Here is a 20,314-nt window from a genome sequence, read left to right on the forward strand (position 1 = left end):
GTTGTTTTGATTGTTATTTTGATCAAAATCTTTCATTTCACTTGGTGGGTTGTCCTACAGAAATACTTTGCATGAGCACAACATCCTTTCTTTAAAAGGGACATTTGTAGTCCTGATTAAAGCTCCCAAACCACTGGATCCCACAATTCATGATGCAACAGAATAGCTTCTTTGTTTCGACCCTCCCTGGTCTTTCGGTAGTCTTAAACCCAATCTGAGATGACTCCGACACAGGTTGAATACTAATCCTCGCGACAAGTCAACTGATCTTCATGTGTAAAATCTGTCCCTTTTAAATGGTGCGGGGTAAAGGAGGGCGATTTTCTGTCCTGAAGCCGCCGCCACAAACTGTGTTGGCACGGGTCTGCTGACCTTTATCACATGCCATCTCCTCTTTAATTCATGGGCTTTTCCTGTCACTCTCCATTCTATTCACTATATCTAGATCCTTTTTTTTCACAAGCACAGATTTATTTCCATATGGTCCTCTGTCACTTTGCACTATCTTTGAAACCAACCAAAATCAACAGTTGAACTAAAAGCTAAATGAAACCAAAGAAAAGAGGGTTTCATGTATCTTTTACGAGGACAGAATTTGTATAGCACATTTGTTAACTTGTCTTGTGTCTTTTACAGCAGAGAATACAATGTTTTTGCTGAAGTACAACTTTAAGGTTTGCATAGATTGCTGTTCTTCTTACCTGAGACGATGAGGCGGGCACTATTGCTCTGTCGGGTCTCTCCTGTGTACCGGTGGCGTGTCATACACCGGTAGTTGTACAGCCCGTCCTCCATTTGCACATCCAGGATATACAGGGCTCCCGTGGATGTGATGAGAAACCGTGACACTGCAAACAAATCAATAAATAAAATCATTATCGATGCATGGCGCAATTTTGAAACAAAAGGAACAGTCTTAGAGGAACAATGAAACGCCTGAATGTTGTTACTGCCTGTGGGCCAATCGGCACCAAATATGTGACCTTTATGCGACCTGAATACGTGTGGTGTTTGGAAAAGCTATCTGTAGCTTGCAGATTCTCCACAAAGAGAACATTAGAGAGCGTCTACAGCCTGCAGAGGGAACCTTGTGGACAGAGTGCAGGATCCATCATTTGTTCTCATTTAGTTAGTCCCCACTGACTACACGCTCACCTTAATTGTCTAATGCAACAAGAGGTTAGTGTGGTGTGCTTACTTTGTATAACAGAATTTCCACTTAAAAAACATATTTCTTCCCCCTGATGAAGGCAGACTACTCTGGACCGGACAGTAACACAAACGTCCTGACTGTAGCGTCACCCCCCCCCCCACAACACCTCAATCGACCCCTGAGTCTGCCCGCATGGATGGAGCGCACCGAGTCTCCACGTTTTGACAAACGTCTGCAACGCTGCACGTGTGACACATTGAAGGAGCAAACAAAAGGACCCGTTGCCTCCGTATTTCATCAAGGGAGACATTTTTACAACAATATTCTACAGTCACACTGTGTGTATTCATTCGTACGCACTGGAATCACTAGTTTACACACTCCAAGGGGAGACGAGACAGAACAAAAATCCAATTTTGAAGTCTCTTAGCAAATATTTGCAAGTCAAGTGAGGTACGTAGCTCTGTGTGGTTGGAGTCACCAAACATCTGCTGCAGCCCATTTAGCTCCGCGCGGCTCTGGGGCTCTGTGACGGCTGTGTGTTGTGTAGCAGTGTAACACAGCTCGTTATCATGTAGCTTATCGCTCTCTCTCTTTCGCTCTCTCTTGGGGGAACTCTCTGTCTCTCCCTCTCTTTCTTTCTTTCCCTCTGCTCCAGCAAAAAGTGCAGGCAGCCAGGGATCACAGAGCGCTTTGATAAGGCACGCCTGCACAGGTCGGTTGTGCTAATATCATGCTAATGTTATGCAAATTTGCGTGAACACACGGAGGTAGAAAGAAGCAGTCGGTGTTTATGAGGAGTGATGTGCGATGTAGCCGCCGGCTGCCGCAGGTATTTTCATGTCAGAGATGATGGAGAAGCCAATCTGAGACGGGGATCAAACGGGGCCCGCCGTACGGTGGGGGGTTCTGGTAGAGATATCATCCCGCACACTTTATGTGTTGTTGAATTACTCTCATTTAGTCTCGTCACGACACTTTAACACAGATTAAGGCTGCTGGCACAGCGCATGCTAGAACCGGAATTGCCACCTCACGGTTGAAAGCCTCCACCAAAACCAGCAGGCTGCAGCTTCCATCCATCTCTGTCGCAAGTGTCACCACTTTATCATTTTGACTTGATTGGGCATTTGTCTGAAATTGTCATAATTTGCATACAAATGTTTAAGTTATGGTCAAAAAACGTGTTTGTAGAGGTCACATTGACCTTTTGACCACCGAATTTGAGTCCAGGTGGATGTTTTATGCCAAATTTGAAGAGATTCCCTCCAGGAGTTCCTGACCTATCCCGAGACAAACCCGAAAACATAACCCCTCCAGCCGGAAAACACAATGAAAAAAGGTGTGAAGTGAAATCTATGATCTTTAATATTTTAAAAACGTAGACACTGTCAAAACGGCCGTGTCGGAAGAGTTAAACAATAATAAACAAATCGTCACAACTTTAAACACGATCAAAAATATATTTGGTGACCATCCGCCTCGACATTAATGCTTTGAAAACCACAAGAAATCTGTTCTGCACATCGACGCAAAGCCTTCTGTAGTTGTGGTGCGATATGCAAACCATCTTTGAGCTTCTTCCAGTTACAAACGAACGACTTTCAAACGACTACCAACATGTTTACAGATCCCAGTAATGGTGCAATGAGAAAGGATGAATGAGAGCGCGGGGAGGAAACAGAGAAGGAGAGGGAGGAATACACAGAGGAGGGTGGTGTGGATGCTATTGTGAGCAAGTGATGACCTAGTTAGAAATGAGAACCCATAGATTTGATATCCTGAAGGCTTTTTTTCCCCCCAGCTTGAGGTCAAGGTAATCTAGAGTGTGACTGACCATCATATAACCACAAACAAGCAAAAAGAATACCACATTGTTATTTTTGTTGGTTGCATATGCACCTCATTTTGAGGGAAGGAAACAATTCAGAGAGAGCAGATATCAAAGGGGGAAAGCAAAGCGGCGTCTCTTTCCCTCCATCTTCTTCCCCCTCTGAAAGTTGTCTGGCATCAGACGTTCACAAGGCAGCTTATGAATGAGAGCAGACTGGCTGTCACTGGGACAAAAGACCCGGGCTGGGAGAGAATGTTAAAACAGACACGCGTGTTTACATGCATCTGGATGATTAGTGAAGTTCAGTCAGAGGATGACAGGTCGGCCCATGTTTGATATCAATGTTGCATATTTTCACTATTATAATATGATAAAATAACCTGCCCACGAGCAGCTCTCCAGCTCAAAGCCCAACCTTTGCTTTTTGGGATAGAATTCATCAATTAGCGAGCTTTAGAGGTGGATTATCTACTATGGGCGAGGCTAGCTGTTCACTCCGTCTTTCGGCTAATCCGTCTCCTGGTGTCAGCTTCATATTTAGTGTAAAAACACGAGCATGGGATCGATCTTCTCGTCTAACTCGGCAAGAAAGAAAACGTGTGTGTTTGAACATCAGCAGCTACGCTGCTCCTCAGAATGGAGTTTGACAACTAACACTTTTGGTATGCGCAAGTAAAGTAGCATGTTGGTACTGGTTTTCACTTCATTTCCTACACTGAAAATACAGTACATCATCCTCAATCCCTGACGATGGCCACTTCCTGATCTCCAGAACACGTGTACAGCCTCTGGCTGCTGTCTGCGTTCCCCTGCAGCAGCGAACAAATCCAGAAATCTAGCGGAGACGTTTGTGTTTAGAATGCTAGAAATGTTAAATGCCCCGTTTCAGATTTGCACCTTTACAGTTTGAGATCACTGCTGTGCATCTGTTCACAGGAGGTGAACTGACAAGACTCTATTAAGACCATTGCAATGAGAACAGAAGGTGGTGGTGGTTTAAAATCTCAAAAATATCCACAACTCTTGCAATTGATTACATTCTGCATTCTGGATGAGCTTCCTTCATCCCGGAGCCAGTCTCTGCTCCCTCCCAAACAAACAGCATTGATTGCTTCACTGCAGAACTGTATTGTATTTGCATGTCCTTGTACTGTAAGCTGAGGGCATTTTCTGCGTTATGCTCGTACCACTGCAGTTATCTCCAACCCCACTGGCTTGTGTGTCTGTATATTAAAGTCTTTGTGTGTGAATGTGTTTATGCAGCACACTGCTGCATGGAGGAATGGTCAATAACAACGATCGAAGGCTTTTCCCCGCTCCTCTCTGCTCCACCTACTGCATACTAACGCCGCCTGAGACACAGCCTCCGCTGTTCTTGCAGTGCATTGGTGTTAACATGCGAGACACATGAGCAGGCGTTTGTGTCCACACCTGATGCAGTAAAACCCATTCACAGGACAAAAAAAAAACACTTAACACCCACAAACATCCGGCTTTTGTATTCAGCGGGAAAGGTGGCAATCGGCATTCATTCCCGTGACAAATCACTCAGCTACAGGTATTTATCGGCTCCAGATCCCATCGCCAGTGATGGAGACGCGCTCATTTCCTGCCATGATGCACGTTGAAGTGAAATATAATGAATAAAATCAACAGCAATTGGGACCATTATTATACTCTATTAACGTACAAAACATACATTTGATATGCTCCCCTCAAAGCCACCAGACTCCAGTCAGAAAACGGTCATCTCCCCTCCCTGATCATTGAAACACGCTTCATTCAAACCAGACAGAAACAAAACTCAACTAAACTGTCGTTATCTGTTATTCTTTCCACTGTTCTAGCATCACCAGCTGTGGTTTGAGAGTTTAAAGGAGAAAAAACTGAAGAAATAACTGCCGTAACATGGTCACTGTTTAATAACCCTGCAGCCGTGACTTAAAAACAAAAACAGAAAGGCTAGTGCAACAGCACAGCATACTCGTAATGGTAAAAGATATTTTTAGCAGGTCTTCCGTGTTTAAAAAACACTCATAAAGCGCGCTAATTTCGGTGGGATAAAGCTATTAGTGTATATTTCTGAAACTATGGCTTCACTTCATCGCAGGTGGCCCCGCTGGACTGCGGGTCGTCTCCTCTTCCCTTCCTCGGGGCCCGCCCAGCTGCTTTGGCATCGACTGTGCCGCAAACACAGGTCCCTTTCTGTGGGTCCACCGCACTCAATAGCTACAATTAATCCCCACATAAGCCACACTGAGCCTGCTAGTGGACTCTTTGTTCATTCAAATGGGGATCGGCTCTGTAGTTTTTTATTTTTTTTTTACTGAAACCTCTGAGACATAATAGAAAACAGAGAGAAACGGCTGAATCATGTCCGTGTCACACTGCTATTGTTACACTTTTGGACCGAGGACAGTTTGACTCGCAGGACGCGCAGGTTTTCCCGTGACAAGGACTTAAGGACTTCCGATAAGGTCGAACACAACGACACGCCGTGACATTCAGCACTTTGACCGGGCGCTCGACGGGCGACCATCTGCCCCAAAACGGGCGGAGAAAGTTAAATCGGTTTTAGAGTCATTTCAAAATCCTAATAAGTGAGACATGAGTGGTGGAAAGACGAGATGGGAGGAGGGAGAGAGATGAGAGATGAGCGAGAGAGAGAGAAAATAAAGGATCAAGAGAGAAAGAGCACCTCTGGGATACAACCACTCTCTGTCATCTGAAATGACTTACAAATTAGCTTACAGCTATGCGCTCCCAGTGAAGGCAAGACAACTTTCATATGCTAATACAGATCATGGCTAGGGAGAGTAATTATTAAAAAAAAGAAGATCTGTCAGCCCTGACTGTCTGACAGATCTCAACAGGAACCCACTGCCTCGGTCTCTGGTCGTCTTCTTCAAATAAAAGCAAGTACTGCACAATGAGAACATAACCAAACGTGTACGTCTCTGCAAGCAGCGCACTCCTCTAAGTATATTATTCTATCATGCTGTTTGAGAACATGTGGACGTTAGGACACACACACACACACACGCACAAATTATTTTCCCTTTGTGACCTTGAGCACCTCAACCTGAGTCGTCCGACCCATCAACGCCGCCGGTCTGGACGCCACTTACAGGAAACCCACGGAGTCAGCTAAACAAAGCTGGTTAAAAAAAATAAAAAGTGCTTCCTCATCACTCTGCTGGCAGTGTCCCCGCTGTGCGACTGTCTTGGAGTGTATTAGTGAGTGGAGTGTGTGTGTGTGTGTGTGTGTGCTCCCCCCCGGAGACAGCCGGGGCCCGCGGTGTCACCGTGACCTTGGAACGGTCAAACAGCTTGACAAAAAATAAATAAATAAAGATAATGCCTGCTGCTCGTACAGTGCGCGTTATTAAGGAGGCGATACAGCATCTGAAGCGTCCGCATTTTTAACGGAATTGAGAGTTTTTAATTTATTAATATGATCACAAGGGGGAACAAATATATAAAAAAACAAACTGGCTGATGTTTTCCTATTTTTTTGTGTGTGTCACAGTTACAAATGTACCACATGAATTCTTGAAAGGCGTCGTCAAATTGAATTCCCCAGCAGTGAGTAATAATAAGTGTGTGATGAGGCCGGGAGGAGCCGTGTTGTAATTAGGCCGAGAGGAGTTATTGGCAGAGTGACTGCGGTCGGATCGGGCTGGGATAAGCATCTCCGTGGAGAGGGGGGATCCCACCAATTTGGAGCCCCTCTAATAAAAACCATTTGTCATTCTTACAGGAGGCCCGCTGACAGCTGCTGAGGGTTGGCATGGCAACGCACCGGCCACCATTCGCTTACCAAGCAATATTCCCAGTACTGTAAAAGGTGAAGAAAGGTGGAAACACACACACACATACACACACACACGTATACACACACACATACACAGTCCAGTCAAATGTTTCAATGCTTAGACACATGCTATAAATATATTTATAAAGATGTGTTTTATCAACTGTCCTAGTTAGATGAAAACATATATTTTGTATACTATTGTGTTGTTATTTGGCATCTATTGCACGTCTACTCTTTCTGGAACAGGGATTCCTCTTCAGTGGTTATTCCTGATGTCTCTTGTTCCTCGTCCATAAAATGCCATTAATCTCGCTCTCCCTTCCAAAAAAAGAGAGAGTCTGCAGTACATTTCGGCTCACATTCAGGAACACAGAAACACACACACACACACACACAAACCAAGCCATGCCCTAATTTCTCCTCACACCTGGACTACAAACTGGGAGCAGCCTTTCTGGCGTCGGGACCCGATCTGCTCGCTACAGAGTTGACTCAGAGTCGAAAGCTGAGAATCTTCTTTCCCCTCCATTGCCGCTCCCAATCAGCAGCAGCATCGCTCTGCTCATTAACTAGACACACGCTAGCCTGAGGCTAACAGCCTCATATGTCAACCACAGATAAAGATGTCATCTTCTGCTTGACTGAATAAACTGCTATTAGAAAGTAGATGCAAATGGACGCTGAACGATATTCAAATGGGGAGGCAACAGGGAAGCTTAGACCCTGAGGCGCTTGGCCTCGCCGTTGCTCCACATTCCTCTGTCGTGTTAAAAGGAAGAGAGATTTTAGATACTGTCTGTCTCCGGAGTGATGTTCTACGAGACGTCCCAGATCACCACGGAGCGATACCAGAAGGAGAGGAATAACAATTCAGTAATGATTCACGCTAGATGTTCTCCTCATACAATTGTTTCCTGTTTGAGGCCGTGTTACACTAAACTGCTTCCCCGTCGGTGTTCCCTACTGACGGCAAAGGGAGCAACCTCCGACCAGATCACGTGCGTCACTCCTCCTAGAACCCGCACAGAAAGCTAGGTTTAGGCAACAAAACCACTCAGTCGGGTTGAGCCTACATTTTCTAACTTTTTCGGATCCAACAGACCAGTGACATCACCCAAGTCCACTTATCAAATTCCACACAGCTCACTCTGGACACACACCAGGCCTCGTCCAGTTTATTTCCACTATGCAGAGAAGTACTCCCCGTCACACTTGGATGTGTAAAATTCCGCATTAAAGTCGCTGTCAGCAGCTTCATGTGTGACGGCTCCTGACTGGAACTCTATCTCATCAAACAGAATCAAACAATGCTCGGTGGAAGAATGGGGTTTATTTGTACGGGACTTATTTGACATACGATGACAGCATGTCTCGATTCTCCACCAGACGGTTTCCAGGCAGCTGTGTGAGCACTTTCTTTTCTCTACCAGACAAATGTTTGTCTGCTGAAGTCAAAACTGAGGAGAGATATCTCTACCCGCAATAGCTTTCAAATCTGTGTGTGGTGTGTGTGTGTGTGTGTGTGTGTGTCGTAATTAGCCGGTACTGGAGTCAAGCTATTAAACCCCCGATGGTTGTGTGTTTACAATGCTATCATTGGCCTCTCTCTGGCCAACACTAAATGAAGCAGTGTTGAGCCTCAGCTGTATAATCATGAATATTCATCTCTCTGTCTGTGAGAACCTCTGTGTGTGTGTGTGTGTGTGTGTGTGTGTGTGTGTGTGTGTGTGTGTGTGTGTGTGTGTGTGTGCGCACTGGCAGGCATTAAGGAAGCTATTACTATCTACTCAATCACAATCCGTCACTTTGTCTGGATGATAAGTCAAAGCTGAAAACAATTCTACTTATCGCCAAAACCCAAACAAAACATCCTCAGACTCGGGAGCGCCGCCTGCATCCCTTCCTGCAGCTTTTCACTTCAAAAGAGCACCGTGACAGGTCAGGGTCATCTTAGCGGGTCCCCCACAGTCTGTTCTCACCATTTTGTTTGTTTGCACACATAACATACTTCATGCTTTCCCCCATTTCACTCATGCTTGATGAAAGCTCAGGGTTGAATTTGACTCTTTGTGCCGCCTGGGAAAGAGAAAGCGGCACACGCTCAGAAATGAAATTTCTGCCATTTCCATTTCCAACACAAAGACGAGCGGTTTTCACGCAAACTGCCCGCATCTCACTGTGGTTGTTTCCTCCCATACTGCCATTCTCATTGGGACTTCACGGCACCACATTCCCACATTATGGAAAGGGACTTAAATACAGTGCTCATTGGTGTTTCATGGTAATTTGTGCTGGCAAGTGGAGCAGGCGATGGCTCTCTGTGAGTAAAGCAGAGGGGGCAAGAGGAGGATTAGATAATCAAACAGTGTGCCACTTTAAATAATCTCTGGCTCCTCTGGGGGAGGTGAGACTTAAAGCCGGAGCCCTTCTGATTTAATTGTCTGATTTCCCCGTCATTACGGTTGAGGGCCTCGGTAATTCAGGCTTATTAAATATTCAGCAGCCACGCTGAGGAAGGGGAGGGAGCGGAGGGAGAAGGATGAAGCCAGAGAGGAGCGAGTGGGAGGAAGTTGTGGCGAGACGAGGCCTGTGTGCACTGCTTGACGAAGATTCAGACCGAGATGTACTTTGATCCCCGCTGTGAAGAAAGACCCCTGTTTTATTTATTAAGGAAGCCTGAACGGGGGATTTTTTTGTGTGCAAATAATGGCTGGATGTCTTCACATCGTCGGTGCAGATTTGGGGGAAATGTCAAGGCGCTACTGAACCGTGAGATGGCGTCATTTGAAGTGTTGCCAGGTTTGTGCGTTTCCTGGAGAGGGAACTTTAATAAGGAGCAAAAGAGCGAGGAAGACCACCGGAATGTTCTGGTAACCGTTTAGGCCCGGCGGGCTGTTAGCTGATTGCAGCACTGGGAGATGAAGCAATTGGTATTTACAGTTAAAACGTATCAATTTTATCGAATTTGAAATCATCACTTTTTTATCATTGTGATAAAATGCCTCAATAAACGCAGAAGAAGGAGGACATCAGGTCCTTATTTTACAAAGAGCCAAAGTGGAAGAAACAGCCTGGGTTCATTTGACATCAGCAACAATGGACATTATTTATATGCAACGTTTGATGCAGCATTCCCAGTAAACACATTCGTTTGTGTCATTGTTTTTGGTAAATCCCGGGAGCGGCCACGTGACCAGCAGGACGGAGGCCCACTGAGTGCATTTTAAATAATAATTAAAGTATCCACTTTACAATTACAAAATAAAGAGGTGAATATCGTTGAATGTAAAACGATGTCTAGATTTGGGAGAGAGGCGAAAACTATCAAACTAGAATCAAACTTACGTCTTCTCTCACCTCACTATCGCAGCAATGCATGTTGGTTGATCAAGAGAAATGTCCGATCACATTTGCAGTTATAGAAATTAATACTACTGTAAATCATTAAACCTCTATTTATGTGTACAGTTTTTGTCATTTTTAAGTGATGCAAAACAATCTCTTTATGACCATTGAGCTAAATAAGCAACCAAGTAAAACCTAAAAAGCAACACATAAAAAAGGTGTCCTTGACAACTATTTAAGTTAAATTGAACAAAAAGAAAGAAAGAAGAAACCCGTGGTTAAAATGAAATGTGTTCGTGTTAAATCTTAAAAGGTTGAACCAGACTCCAGCGGACCTCCTTATTGACCTGAGCAGTGGAGCTCTCCGTGGTGCTGAACTATGCCGCGGAGCAACGGACCAACTCAAACAGGAAGCTGGAACTACCGAACCAACTAACTCACCAATGAGAAGCAGGACTGTGCATGGGCCTTGTGGACAGAATACAGTTCAATTAATCATGAAATCTCATTCACAGACAATTGTATTCACAAACTGAGCAAACTGCTCTGTATTAAACTGACAGTGCTGCTCTATTAGTGGATCAAACTGTTTTACGTACTAATGGAACTAGTCTAAAAACTCCAGACAGGTTAAAAACCACTCTGACATGCTGTGGGTAGGAAAGTCGACAAATGAAAAGACTGTAAAACCACATTAAAGTGATTATGGAGAAGGAAGTGAAGAGACAGAGTGCGGCTCTCTAATGAGTCACCCTGTCTGAGCTGCAGCCTCCACAACACTGCAGAAACTACATCTTGACATGACATTTTCTCTGGTATTCAGTCCGTTAAAGACTTTTTTTCGGGTCATAAAATTAGAAGTCTCCCAATTGAGCAAAATCATTTCTATCACCTCATATGCAAATCAGCTTGTTTAAAGGGTTTAGTGTGAATACAGTGACCTTATTCTGGTCCTAACATGCAAGTGCTTTATTTCAAACTATAATCTAATTTATTGACAACCCATACAACTATATATATGATCAAAAATGCTTACGATGGAGCTGGTTGATATGGGTAGTCGTGAGAGCACCACCACAGGTGTCGTCACTTATTTCGCCTGATTAGACCTTTTCTCAAGGCTGTGTGGGCGTGCACAGTCTGGGCCTGATTGACATCTCCCTCTCTGTGCTCTTATTTTGGTGAAGGAGAAGTTCCAACTTTAGCATTCTTATGCAAAGAGTTTCCTATTGCTGACTTACATCACAACACACTGCCTCAATAATAAAAACCCACCGGTGTGGGTGTATGCAGGGTCTTAAATCTGTAATAGTGCATCATATCTTAGAAGTTGATTATATATTTTGTATTTAAAATAGTATTTAATAGCATTATAAATTAAGAAATAAGTCATTATTGCTGTGAAATAAATGTAGTGGAGGAAAAAGTGCAATGTGTCTCTAAAATGTAGCAGGGGAGTGGAACTATAAAGTTCCATAAAATTGACTACTTTTTTTGTTTTTGTTTTGTATATTTGGTGGGGGAAATTTATTTTGAGATTATTCTATATATTTCCACCCACAAAATGTTTTAACAAATGACAGAACACAAAACATCCTATGAAGAGGCCTTCTGGCTGAATGGTGATGTCAGTGATGTATCTTTGTACTTTAAGGCTGCCAACTTTTCTGCAAGGTGTTTTATCCTTTTCTAAGACTACATGCAATCTTTTTTTTTTTTCAGGTTTCCATGTCACTGCTATGCATTTCCTGTCCACACAATTGCGCAGTAAGTGAAGCGCAGGATCCAATGGGAAGGTAGCTATTGTTAAAAAAAGAAAAAAATCTGCACTCAAAATGTTTACTTATGTTAAAGCTGTGTAGTAAATCAGGGCATTGACATTTTTTTTTTGGGGGGGGGGGGGTGGACTTAAGATGATGAATTAGTCATTAGTGCATAGAGTTGACTTTAACGTGAAATGAGGCCAGATTAATAACTATAAACTAATTACCACCGTGTGCCGACATGAGTAAATGAAAAGCATACAATTGCTCGTTCAAAGAGAAGCGTGTGGAAACTGTAGTTCAAATAACTATCATGTTTCATTTCATCAACAAATGTAGCCTTGCTAACATTCGGAGCATGGCTGAAATAAAACTAAACTTAAAAACTTCCCTTGGTGCATTGAGCTCAGTACCATTAGGTAATGTTGCCACATGAGATGATAGCTTTCTTTATCATCATATTTGCTTCAATCGAGGTACAAGTCCACGCAGCTGCAGGGTAACTTATGGTAACAGCATAGTATGTGTAGTAGTACATATACCATAGTGCATGTTTTAGTTAAAATAACGGCTTCATGTAGAATCAGCTGACAGTGTGAAAGTACTAGAGGATCTAATATATCATACTGAGCGTTATCATTAACATGAGAGCAGTATTTTAATGTCATGAATGAAGCTAACTGGTTGTTTTATGTACCGATGGCTGGTTTCGTTTTATGTACAACAACACACTGATGCTGATTACAAATCTTCATTTGCTAAGTAACTACAGCTGACGGATAAGTGCAGTAAAATTATAAAGTAGCAGAACATGTAAATACTCAAATCGAGTACAAAAACCTCTGAACTGGAGTTAATTACAACACTTGAGTAAATGTACTTCATAAACATTCCACCAGTGGTAAATCATGATAAATGAACCCTGTGACTGACACATGCAAAGACACTTCAAATACAATTTATGTTTGCTTTCACCAAAGCCCAAAAAAAATGAATAAGATTTAACCAAATTTAAATAAACACAGCATATTTTAGGACTGAAGAAAGGATTTTGTGCTTCAAAGTGTATATGTGCACTTTATCTCCCATAGTAGTAGTAGTAGTACTTTATTTCACGAAACTCATGTACACACTTTTCTATTACTCATAAAAATGATGCAAAGCGAGACAGAGCAAGAGCGAGAGCAGCTGATTATCAAGCTTATTATGTTGTTTCTACAAACCGCGGCCTGGTTTACCTGCGTCAACATGTTTCTGATTAATGAAGATGACAACCTGTAGTTGCAAAACAGACAATATTTATGAGCATCTCCTGGAACATCAATTACACATACATGTCGGAGTAATTATGGTTGCAGATGTGAACTGATAAACAATTCCTGGCAGACAACGCATTACGAATCTACTTGAAAATTGGATTGGCCTGTTGACCAACCTCCGTGGCAACGTTTAGATTGCCAGGTTGCTTCACTGAGGCTAGCGTTCAGTTGTCCAGCTGGATATTTACGGCCCAGCTACGCAGATTCAGAGGAACCTGCACTCTCACTATCAAACACAAAGCTCTGGTGAACGTAAGCGCTTCATCCTTTAATCGGGATTCTGACACCTATAGGCCTGAACAACTCAAAGCTGAGGACACAATTTGGTTTCACGATTTGGCCATAATCATAATAGTCAAAGAAAAGTAAAAAGGGCTTAACAGTAAGGGTAATTAAAACTAAATGGCAACCAATTCTTTATAAATACCTTTATATAAAAAAATACTTTCTTATAAATAAGAAATAGGGACAGCAAATAGCCAAATTGCCCGAAATGAATACATTTCAGATATTTGTTGCATTAGTGATATTTAAAGATTGCTGTTACAGTCAGAATTTTGTTCGGTTCCTGTAACAACGCTTTTATTCTTGTAAGTCACATTTTCATTTTTTAGTTGACGTTGAACTGCATACTCTTTATAACTGATAAATAAAAAAAACATTTTCAAATTGGTCAACCAAAAGCTGGCAACCACTTTCAAAAGTTAATGTTGAGTCCTGTTAATAAGAGTGATATTGGACAAGTACATAACAAATATGAGGACTACAATATGTTCGATACATTCAGAGATGTCGGCCAAAGCTAAAGGCAGACACGCCCCTCGTTTACAGGACGACTCCACCGTCATGTAATCAAATTATTATTATTATTACACCTTTCCTGTAATGGCTCAAAATCACAACACAAACAAATCTCTCTCCTTCCCTTCATGTCATGGCGTTTCAATTTCCATCTCCCTCCCCTCCTCGTCACTGTCCCTCAGTCTCCTTGCTTTTCTTCTCTTGCCTTCTTTTCATGGTGTTTCCCTCCTCCTCCTCCTCCTCCTCCTCCCCCGTCGCTCTCTCCCCGCAGAGCATTAGCTTGCAGTGGTCAGGCCGCTTGACAGCTGCTCCACCTGAAGATTATCAATCAATGTTGCTGTGGAGACAGAATTAAGCTCCCCCTCCTTTATTTTCCAGCCCTCCTTTTCTCCGTCGTCTTAGTCTGGCATGTGGCTGACAGTGGACTGAGCACGAGCCTCCGTTTGTTTGTTTGTTTCTCCACAGTTGCGGAGGGATCCTGGTGCGAATACCGAGGTATCATTTCAGATCTGGAGCTGATCTATCACAGCAGAATACGTTGGCACCTCTCGCTGCTAATTTACTCGAGGTGTGAATAATTGAGCTGCGGATGCGAACCCGACGATGTCTCAGACTATCACTCCGGATGAGCCGGGTGGACAGGCGTGGGATGGAAGTGTCTGTCACTGCTAACACATGACAGAAGAGTGAGCACTGTACAAATCGTGCTGCTCGATATAGGACCGCAATCAAAGCGCTACTAATCGCCATTAAGGACTCCTCTGGTCATCCATGCAGAAGGAAAACAAACATTTTATTTCTCTCATATTTTATTAAATATTTAGCATTTGGTTATTAGTAGGCAACCAGGAAGCAAAACACATTTTTTATTGCTCTTTTATTTTCTTTTATATTTAGCATTTGGTTATTAGAACCCAGTAAGAAAAAAAACTCATTTTGGAGAAAAAAAATAATCCTACTATTTTGAAAATAGGTTTTGATTACATCACCTAGCAACATTTCCTCCTGCATGGCCAAACCGTCAGGAGACCAATCACACTCTTCCTTCTAATTGCTCCAATCTACTTCCCATACGGCACACACTCCCCACTCTGAGCCCCCCCCCCCCCCCCCCCCCCCAACATGGCCCCAACCCTGCTGCTACACATAACACTAAGCAGCGAAATGACTCCCCACAGACCCATCGTCAGTGGCACCAGTGCCAGGCCCGCCAGCGGAAGGTTAAGTAAATATTGGGCAAAGCAGCTGCTCTCGGAGTGCCGTCGTCTGCCTGTGTTCCTGCCTGGTCCCAGCCTGGTATAAATCACACACAGCAATTAGTGCCTTGCTGTCCCCCTGCCCTCGTTAAACAAGCCTGCCCGCTGACGGAGCCCCGTGCACGCCAGACGCCTGCCTGCATGGGCGGAGGAAGGAGGGATGGATGGATGGATGGATGGAGAAGGACTGGTGTTTTAAAGAGTTTGACTGTCTAATGTATGCACCTTCCGCCGAGAAAAATTCCTCGTGGCAAATAAACGGTTTCTGATTCTGATTCTGAGAGAGTCTAAGCCCAATGTAGTATTTATTTGACCAAATTACATGACAATCTATCAAGTAGTCAAGAAATAAAAACCTTGCTGGTGGTGCTCGATTGAAAGTCAGGAGGATAACTCAAATTATTGGGGTTCATCTTCTGAAGAACTTGAATTTCCAATCGCTGTTTCGATCTTTCAGTCTTGACCACAGCGGTTGATCGGGAGAACAACAGACCGGCCTTCGGTAGAGTCACTGTGGCTAAAAATCTCTTATGTATCGTCAGCGTCTGAGATTTCAAACCTAATGCAGCACGTCCGAAGAACAAACATTTTAAATAAGTGGCGTTATGTAGCTTCTGCTGTTGCCAGTGAGCTTGGGACTTCAATGTTTATTTTATTCTCGATAAAAAAACAGGAGAAGATGAAGGATGACTAAAACCAGCAGCAGCTGATTCTTCTGATTCTTTTTCCCCCAGACCCATTAAGGTGTGTGCAGCCTTCCAGAAGGAGAGTAGTGTGTAACCGTGCAATTAAGAGCATTGGTGTGTGTGTGTGTGGGCAGAGTGAAAAACCTTTCATGTCGGTGCGCTCAAACAGAAACTTGACCGAATCAGGAAGTGTCTTCTGAGACAACAGGGGAGCCAAAGAGAAGGACAAAGACACGCATGGGCAGGTGCAGCAGCTGCGACGCTAAATGGATCATGGTTTTCAATGATACCGTCTATTTCTTCACCTTAAATGTAACAGTTTGAGAACACACTGACAGACGGTGTCCTGCTGAGGCCCGTCAAATAACAACGTGTCATTTTTTGGGAGCAGATATTTGGTTAATTTGGAAGACTTGTTGCCAAGAGGGGGATGTGGAGGCTAAAAGGAGGCTGCATAGCTAAAGACTATTCCACACACACACACACACACACACACACACACACACACACACACACACACACACACACCAAATAAATGTACGTCATCAGAGATGTGCTGGACTTCTATCTTTTAAATGAAACACAGACACACGTCCAATGTACGAAAAGCCACATGGTTAGTGTACATGTTTCCTCTGAGCTGTGTGTAGTATATTTTATTTGTATTTTACCATCAATCAAACTAAATGAATGGATAGATCAGTGATGGTGGAGAGCATCTCTCTTTCTTTCATAAAATGTCTTCTTTCAGACTAGGGGAAAGAAAACATCTACAATACACATTTAGGTGTTTATTTAACTACTTTGACTATTTTGCATTTGTAGATTTATCTTAAATTAAGCATGAGTAAAGAAATGATCGTCTTGAAGTAATCAACTGGTGAAGATCCCTGGTGATATCTATTACTCCACTCAGTCTGCCCTTAAGAGCAAGTGCTCCCTGCTAGTCTTATTTAGCGTATATGATTAAAACAGCATGAGCCAATGATGGTCTAATTTATGATGCATGCTCTGAAAAGTGATAATCAGTGATCACTGAGCTGATTTTTTTTTTTTTTTTGAATTCAGCAACTGTGATCTAAAATAGCCAATTAAACCTTGGATGTAATTTAGCCGACAACAGCTCGTGAAAGGACTGAAACAGCGTCTGATGAGAGCAGAAATAGCCATCAGCACCCCTATTACCATATTGCTCTAAATTACCACCATCACCGGGGGAACATTTAACATGCCACCACCCAGTGGAGGGGGAGAAAAAAAAAAAGCCCCACAAATAATGTCGGAACGAATGTCGCTGATTTACATTCTGCTCTCTTTGTGGTTGTGCTACCAGTTGCTGTTGTGTCCAGGGTAATTAGGAGGTAATGAGAGTGTAATTGGGCATTTGGAGAAAGAGAGATGCTCGCAGACAAAAAGGCAGAGAGAGAGAGAGAGAGAGACAGACGGACCGACAGACACACAGAGAGAGACAGACAGAGAGAGAGACGGACAGACAGACGGAGAAGGAGCTGAATGACTTGTCTAAAAATGGATGACGCTGTATGGGCAGGCTCTCCAACACCACCACCACCACCTGAGTGCCACTCACAGACGACCAGGCAGAAAGAAGAGAGGAGGAGGAGGAGGAGGTGGGCCTGATTCAGAGGTGGGGGATGGGGAGATATGACTGGAGCAGGTGGAGGACGCTGGTTAGCGGGCGTGCTACTGGTCCTTGAATGTAAAAAAACCTTTGTGGTTTGTACACATGTGGTCTCGTGGTTATTCTTATTTACAATTCTCTTTTTTTATTTCACGTCTTGCATTCCCTATGGTGTGTTTGGGGAACCAAAGTGAATCTTTTTGTTCCGTTGCCTTGTCTTGTGTGTAGATAAGGATTGTAGAAAGGAAGACAATTCTGCAACAATCTTCTTTGAAATATGCCCCTCCCACCCCTAATTTCCCTTTGCTCTGTCTCTGACAGATTCTCCTGTTTAGGTGCATTGTGAGAGGGAGAAAGACGAGAGAGAGAGAGAGAGAGAGGTGAGCTGGTTACTGTGGCAACCAGGAGAGTGACTCTTGCAATGGCATATGCATTTGGGGGGCTGCTGGAGGGATGGAGCAGGGGGAGGGTGTGGGCTCGGGGTGGAGGAGGTGGAGTGCAGGAGGCAGATCAGAGGGAGGTGTCAGTGGGTTACTGCGCACACAGAGAGATTCACCCTCTCTTTTTTTCTAACCCTGGCAGAAGAAAGGGAGGCAGAAACAAAAGGGAGCTGTCTTTTGAATGGTCGCTGCGCTGGATTGGACTGTCAGCGCTTCTTCCTAACAACCTCACTTAGCTTGCTGCTCCCACTCCCAGACACTTCCTCACTCTGCCTCTCCCTCTGCCTCTGCCTCTCCTTTCAGAGCACCATACACGCTTCAGTCTATTCATGGAATTCTCAGATTGAAATTTGCTACCGATACAGCTGCTAATTGGTGGGAATCAACCATTTGAGCTTTAAAATTAATAAAACAAACTTCCCACTTGTGTACGTTTGGACTCAATTGTCAATTATTTCAATTAGGGCTGCAACTAACAATTCTTTTCATATTTAATTAATTTGCTGATTACTTTCTCCAATTCTATGAAACATGAGAAAACCATTTCTAATTTACCAAAAACCCAAAGTTTTTTTCATGAATTCCTTTGTTTTGTCCGACCAATTGTCCAAAATCCAAAGATATTCACTTCACTTTAATGTTCAGAGAAGGAAAAGCAGGAAATGATCACATTGGAGAGGCTGGAACCATCGAAAGTTTCTTATTTTCCTTTGATGAATAACCAGGGCAGCTTTTGGGAGAAGAAATATCACGTTCTTCCAAATCAAGTGAATGCACCATCGCTCCCTTCAAAACAATCATGGAGTTGTGCCGCCTTACTGAGACGGTAGAGCCACAGTCTTCTTGTGCTACCGTTAAACTACTAGCAGTTACTATTATTCCACACATGTCACTGATCGACAACAGTTGCATTGTCTTTCTTTGCAGCAAGAGCATGTGACTTTAGTTCAACAGCAACTACGGTGGCCTTCAAGTGACAATTGTGGAACAAACGGTTTATTTGTCACTGCGAGAACGTGCAAGACGTCGCCAAGAAACTCTAGAGATGTGCAGTTGAAATCGAGTTTGAAGGTGGGTGTAGGGGGTGATGGGAAGTGGGAATGTTTCAATACACCCCCGACAATGCGACCATTTTCGCACCATTCTTTTTGCTCGTTAAGATAAACGCTATGGCAACGACCTTTGTCTACTTCGATGCGTTAAAGGGCTGCATCGTGAGCCAAAGACTAACCTTCACTACGGGCTGTATACATGTAGATTAGACCTGCTCCACGCGTTGAGTGAAGAGTCTGATTGCGTAGACGTTCCCGGGCTGAGCGGTGTGTCCTGAGATGATGCGACTGTTGCATAGAGATACCACAACATGGTACTACAACGAAAGGACCTTGTACCTTGAAGATCAATGCATTCTAATAGCGTGTAACTTGGTGTTTGTGTTTGTCGGTATACAGCGAGCCATGGCTGTTCTTGTGTTACACGTTTAATTCATGGTCAAAAGAAGTAGCTGGTTTCCTATCAATCTAGGAGACACTTTGCTACAGATTTTGCTACATCCGCATGCAGGACAATTTGATGACCATCTGTCATGCAGACTTTCCATTTCTGCTTAGATAAGGGCAATTAACCTTTTTTCCCTTCTTTTTCACCTCCTTCCAGAGGCGTTATGACTTTGCTGGGGAGGATGATAGTAAGTAGCCTCTGACCTTATGACAGGAGCCCACAGAGAAACAGACTGCCAGAGACAAACGGAGCCATGGGGTGTGTGTAATGAATATGCTGCCCCCTATGGTGGGGATGACCTTATAAACAACAACAAACTGTCACTATGGCCAGGCCTGCTGGGAGCTGCCCTCTGTGCAAGGGCAAATGGCCTCGAATCCACTGGACAGGGCTGCCAGGGCTCCAAGAGGAGACAGTCATTAGATGTTGTAACACAGCACAAGCTTCTGGGCACGCATGCTTGTTGTTCATTTCTTATTGTGCTCTCGTTTTAATAATCTGCCAAACGTTTAGATTCCTCCTCCAACCAGCGTTAGATGCGGCGCACATCAGTCGATTCTCCCTTTCGCGACGCAACTTCTTACAAAACGAGGATGGCACATCATGAGTTATTTGTCGTGTTACCCAGGTAGATCATCAAAAGTCTCGTCGATGGCGAACGCGCTCCCACTGCGTGGCGCGGCGCTAAGTGACTGCTTTTATTATACGAGACAAGCGACACGCCTGCGATCGCTGTGATCTCAGCCAGGCGCTCGCGAATC

General features: G+C 43.7%; 1 protein-coding gene across 2 annotated transcripts in view; it reads right to left on the bottom strand.

The window, feature by feature from the left end:
* The window catches only part of LOC306754098 (cell adhesion molecule DSCAM-like), a gene marked incomplete at both ends in the record, with an annotated part of 86,424 nt that overhangs the window by 30,129 nt on the left and 35,981 nt on the right, over positions 1–20,314 (bottom strand). For both annotated transcript variants that reach the window (XM_079238007.1, XM_079238008.1), the window contains one exon: positions 702–848. In XM_079238007.1, the coding sequence (XP_079094133.1) occupies positions 702–848 (147 nt within the window). The remainder of the gene's footprint in view (positions 1–701; positions 849–20,314) is intronic.

This window comes from Taurulus bubalis, assembly GCF_910589615.1.
Source record: "Taurulus bubalis genome assembly, chromosome: 2".
In the NCBI taxonomy this organism is placed as follows: Eukaryota; Metazoa; Chordata; class Actinopteri; order Perciformes; family Cottidae; genus Taurulus; species Taurulus bubalis.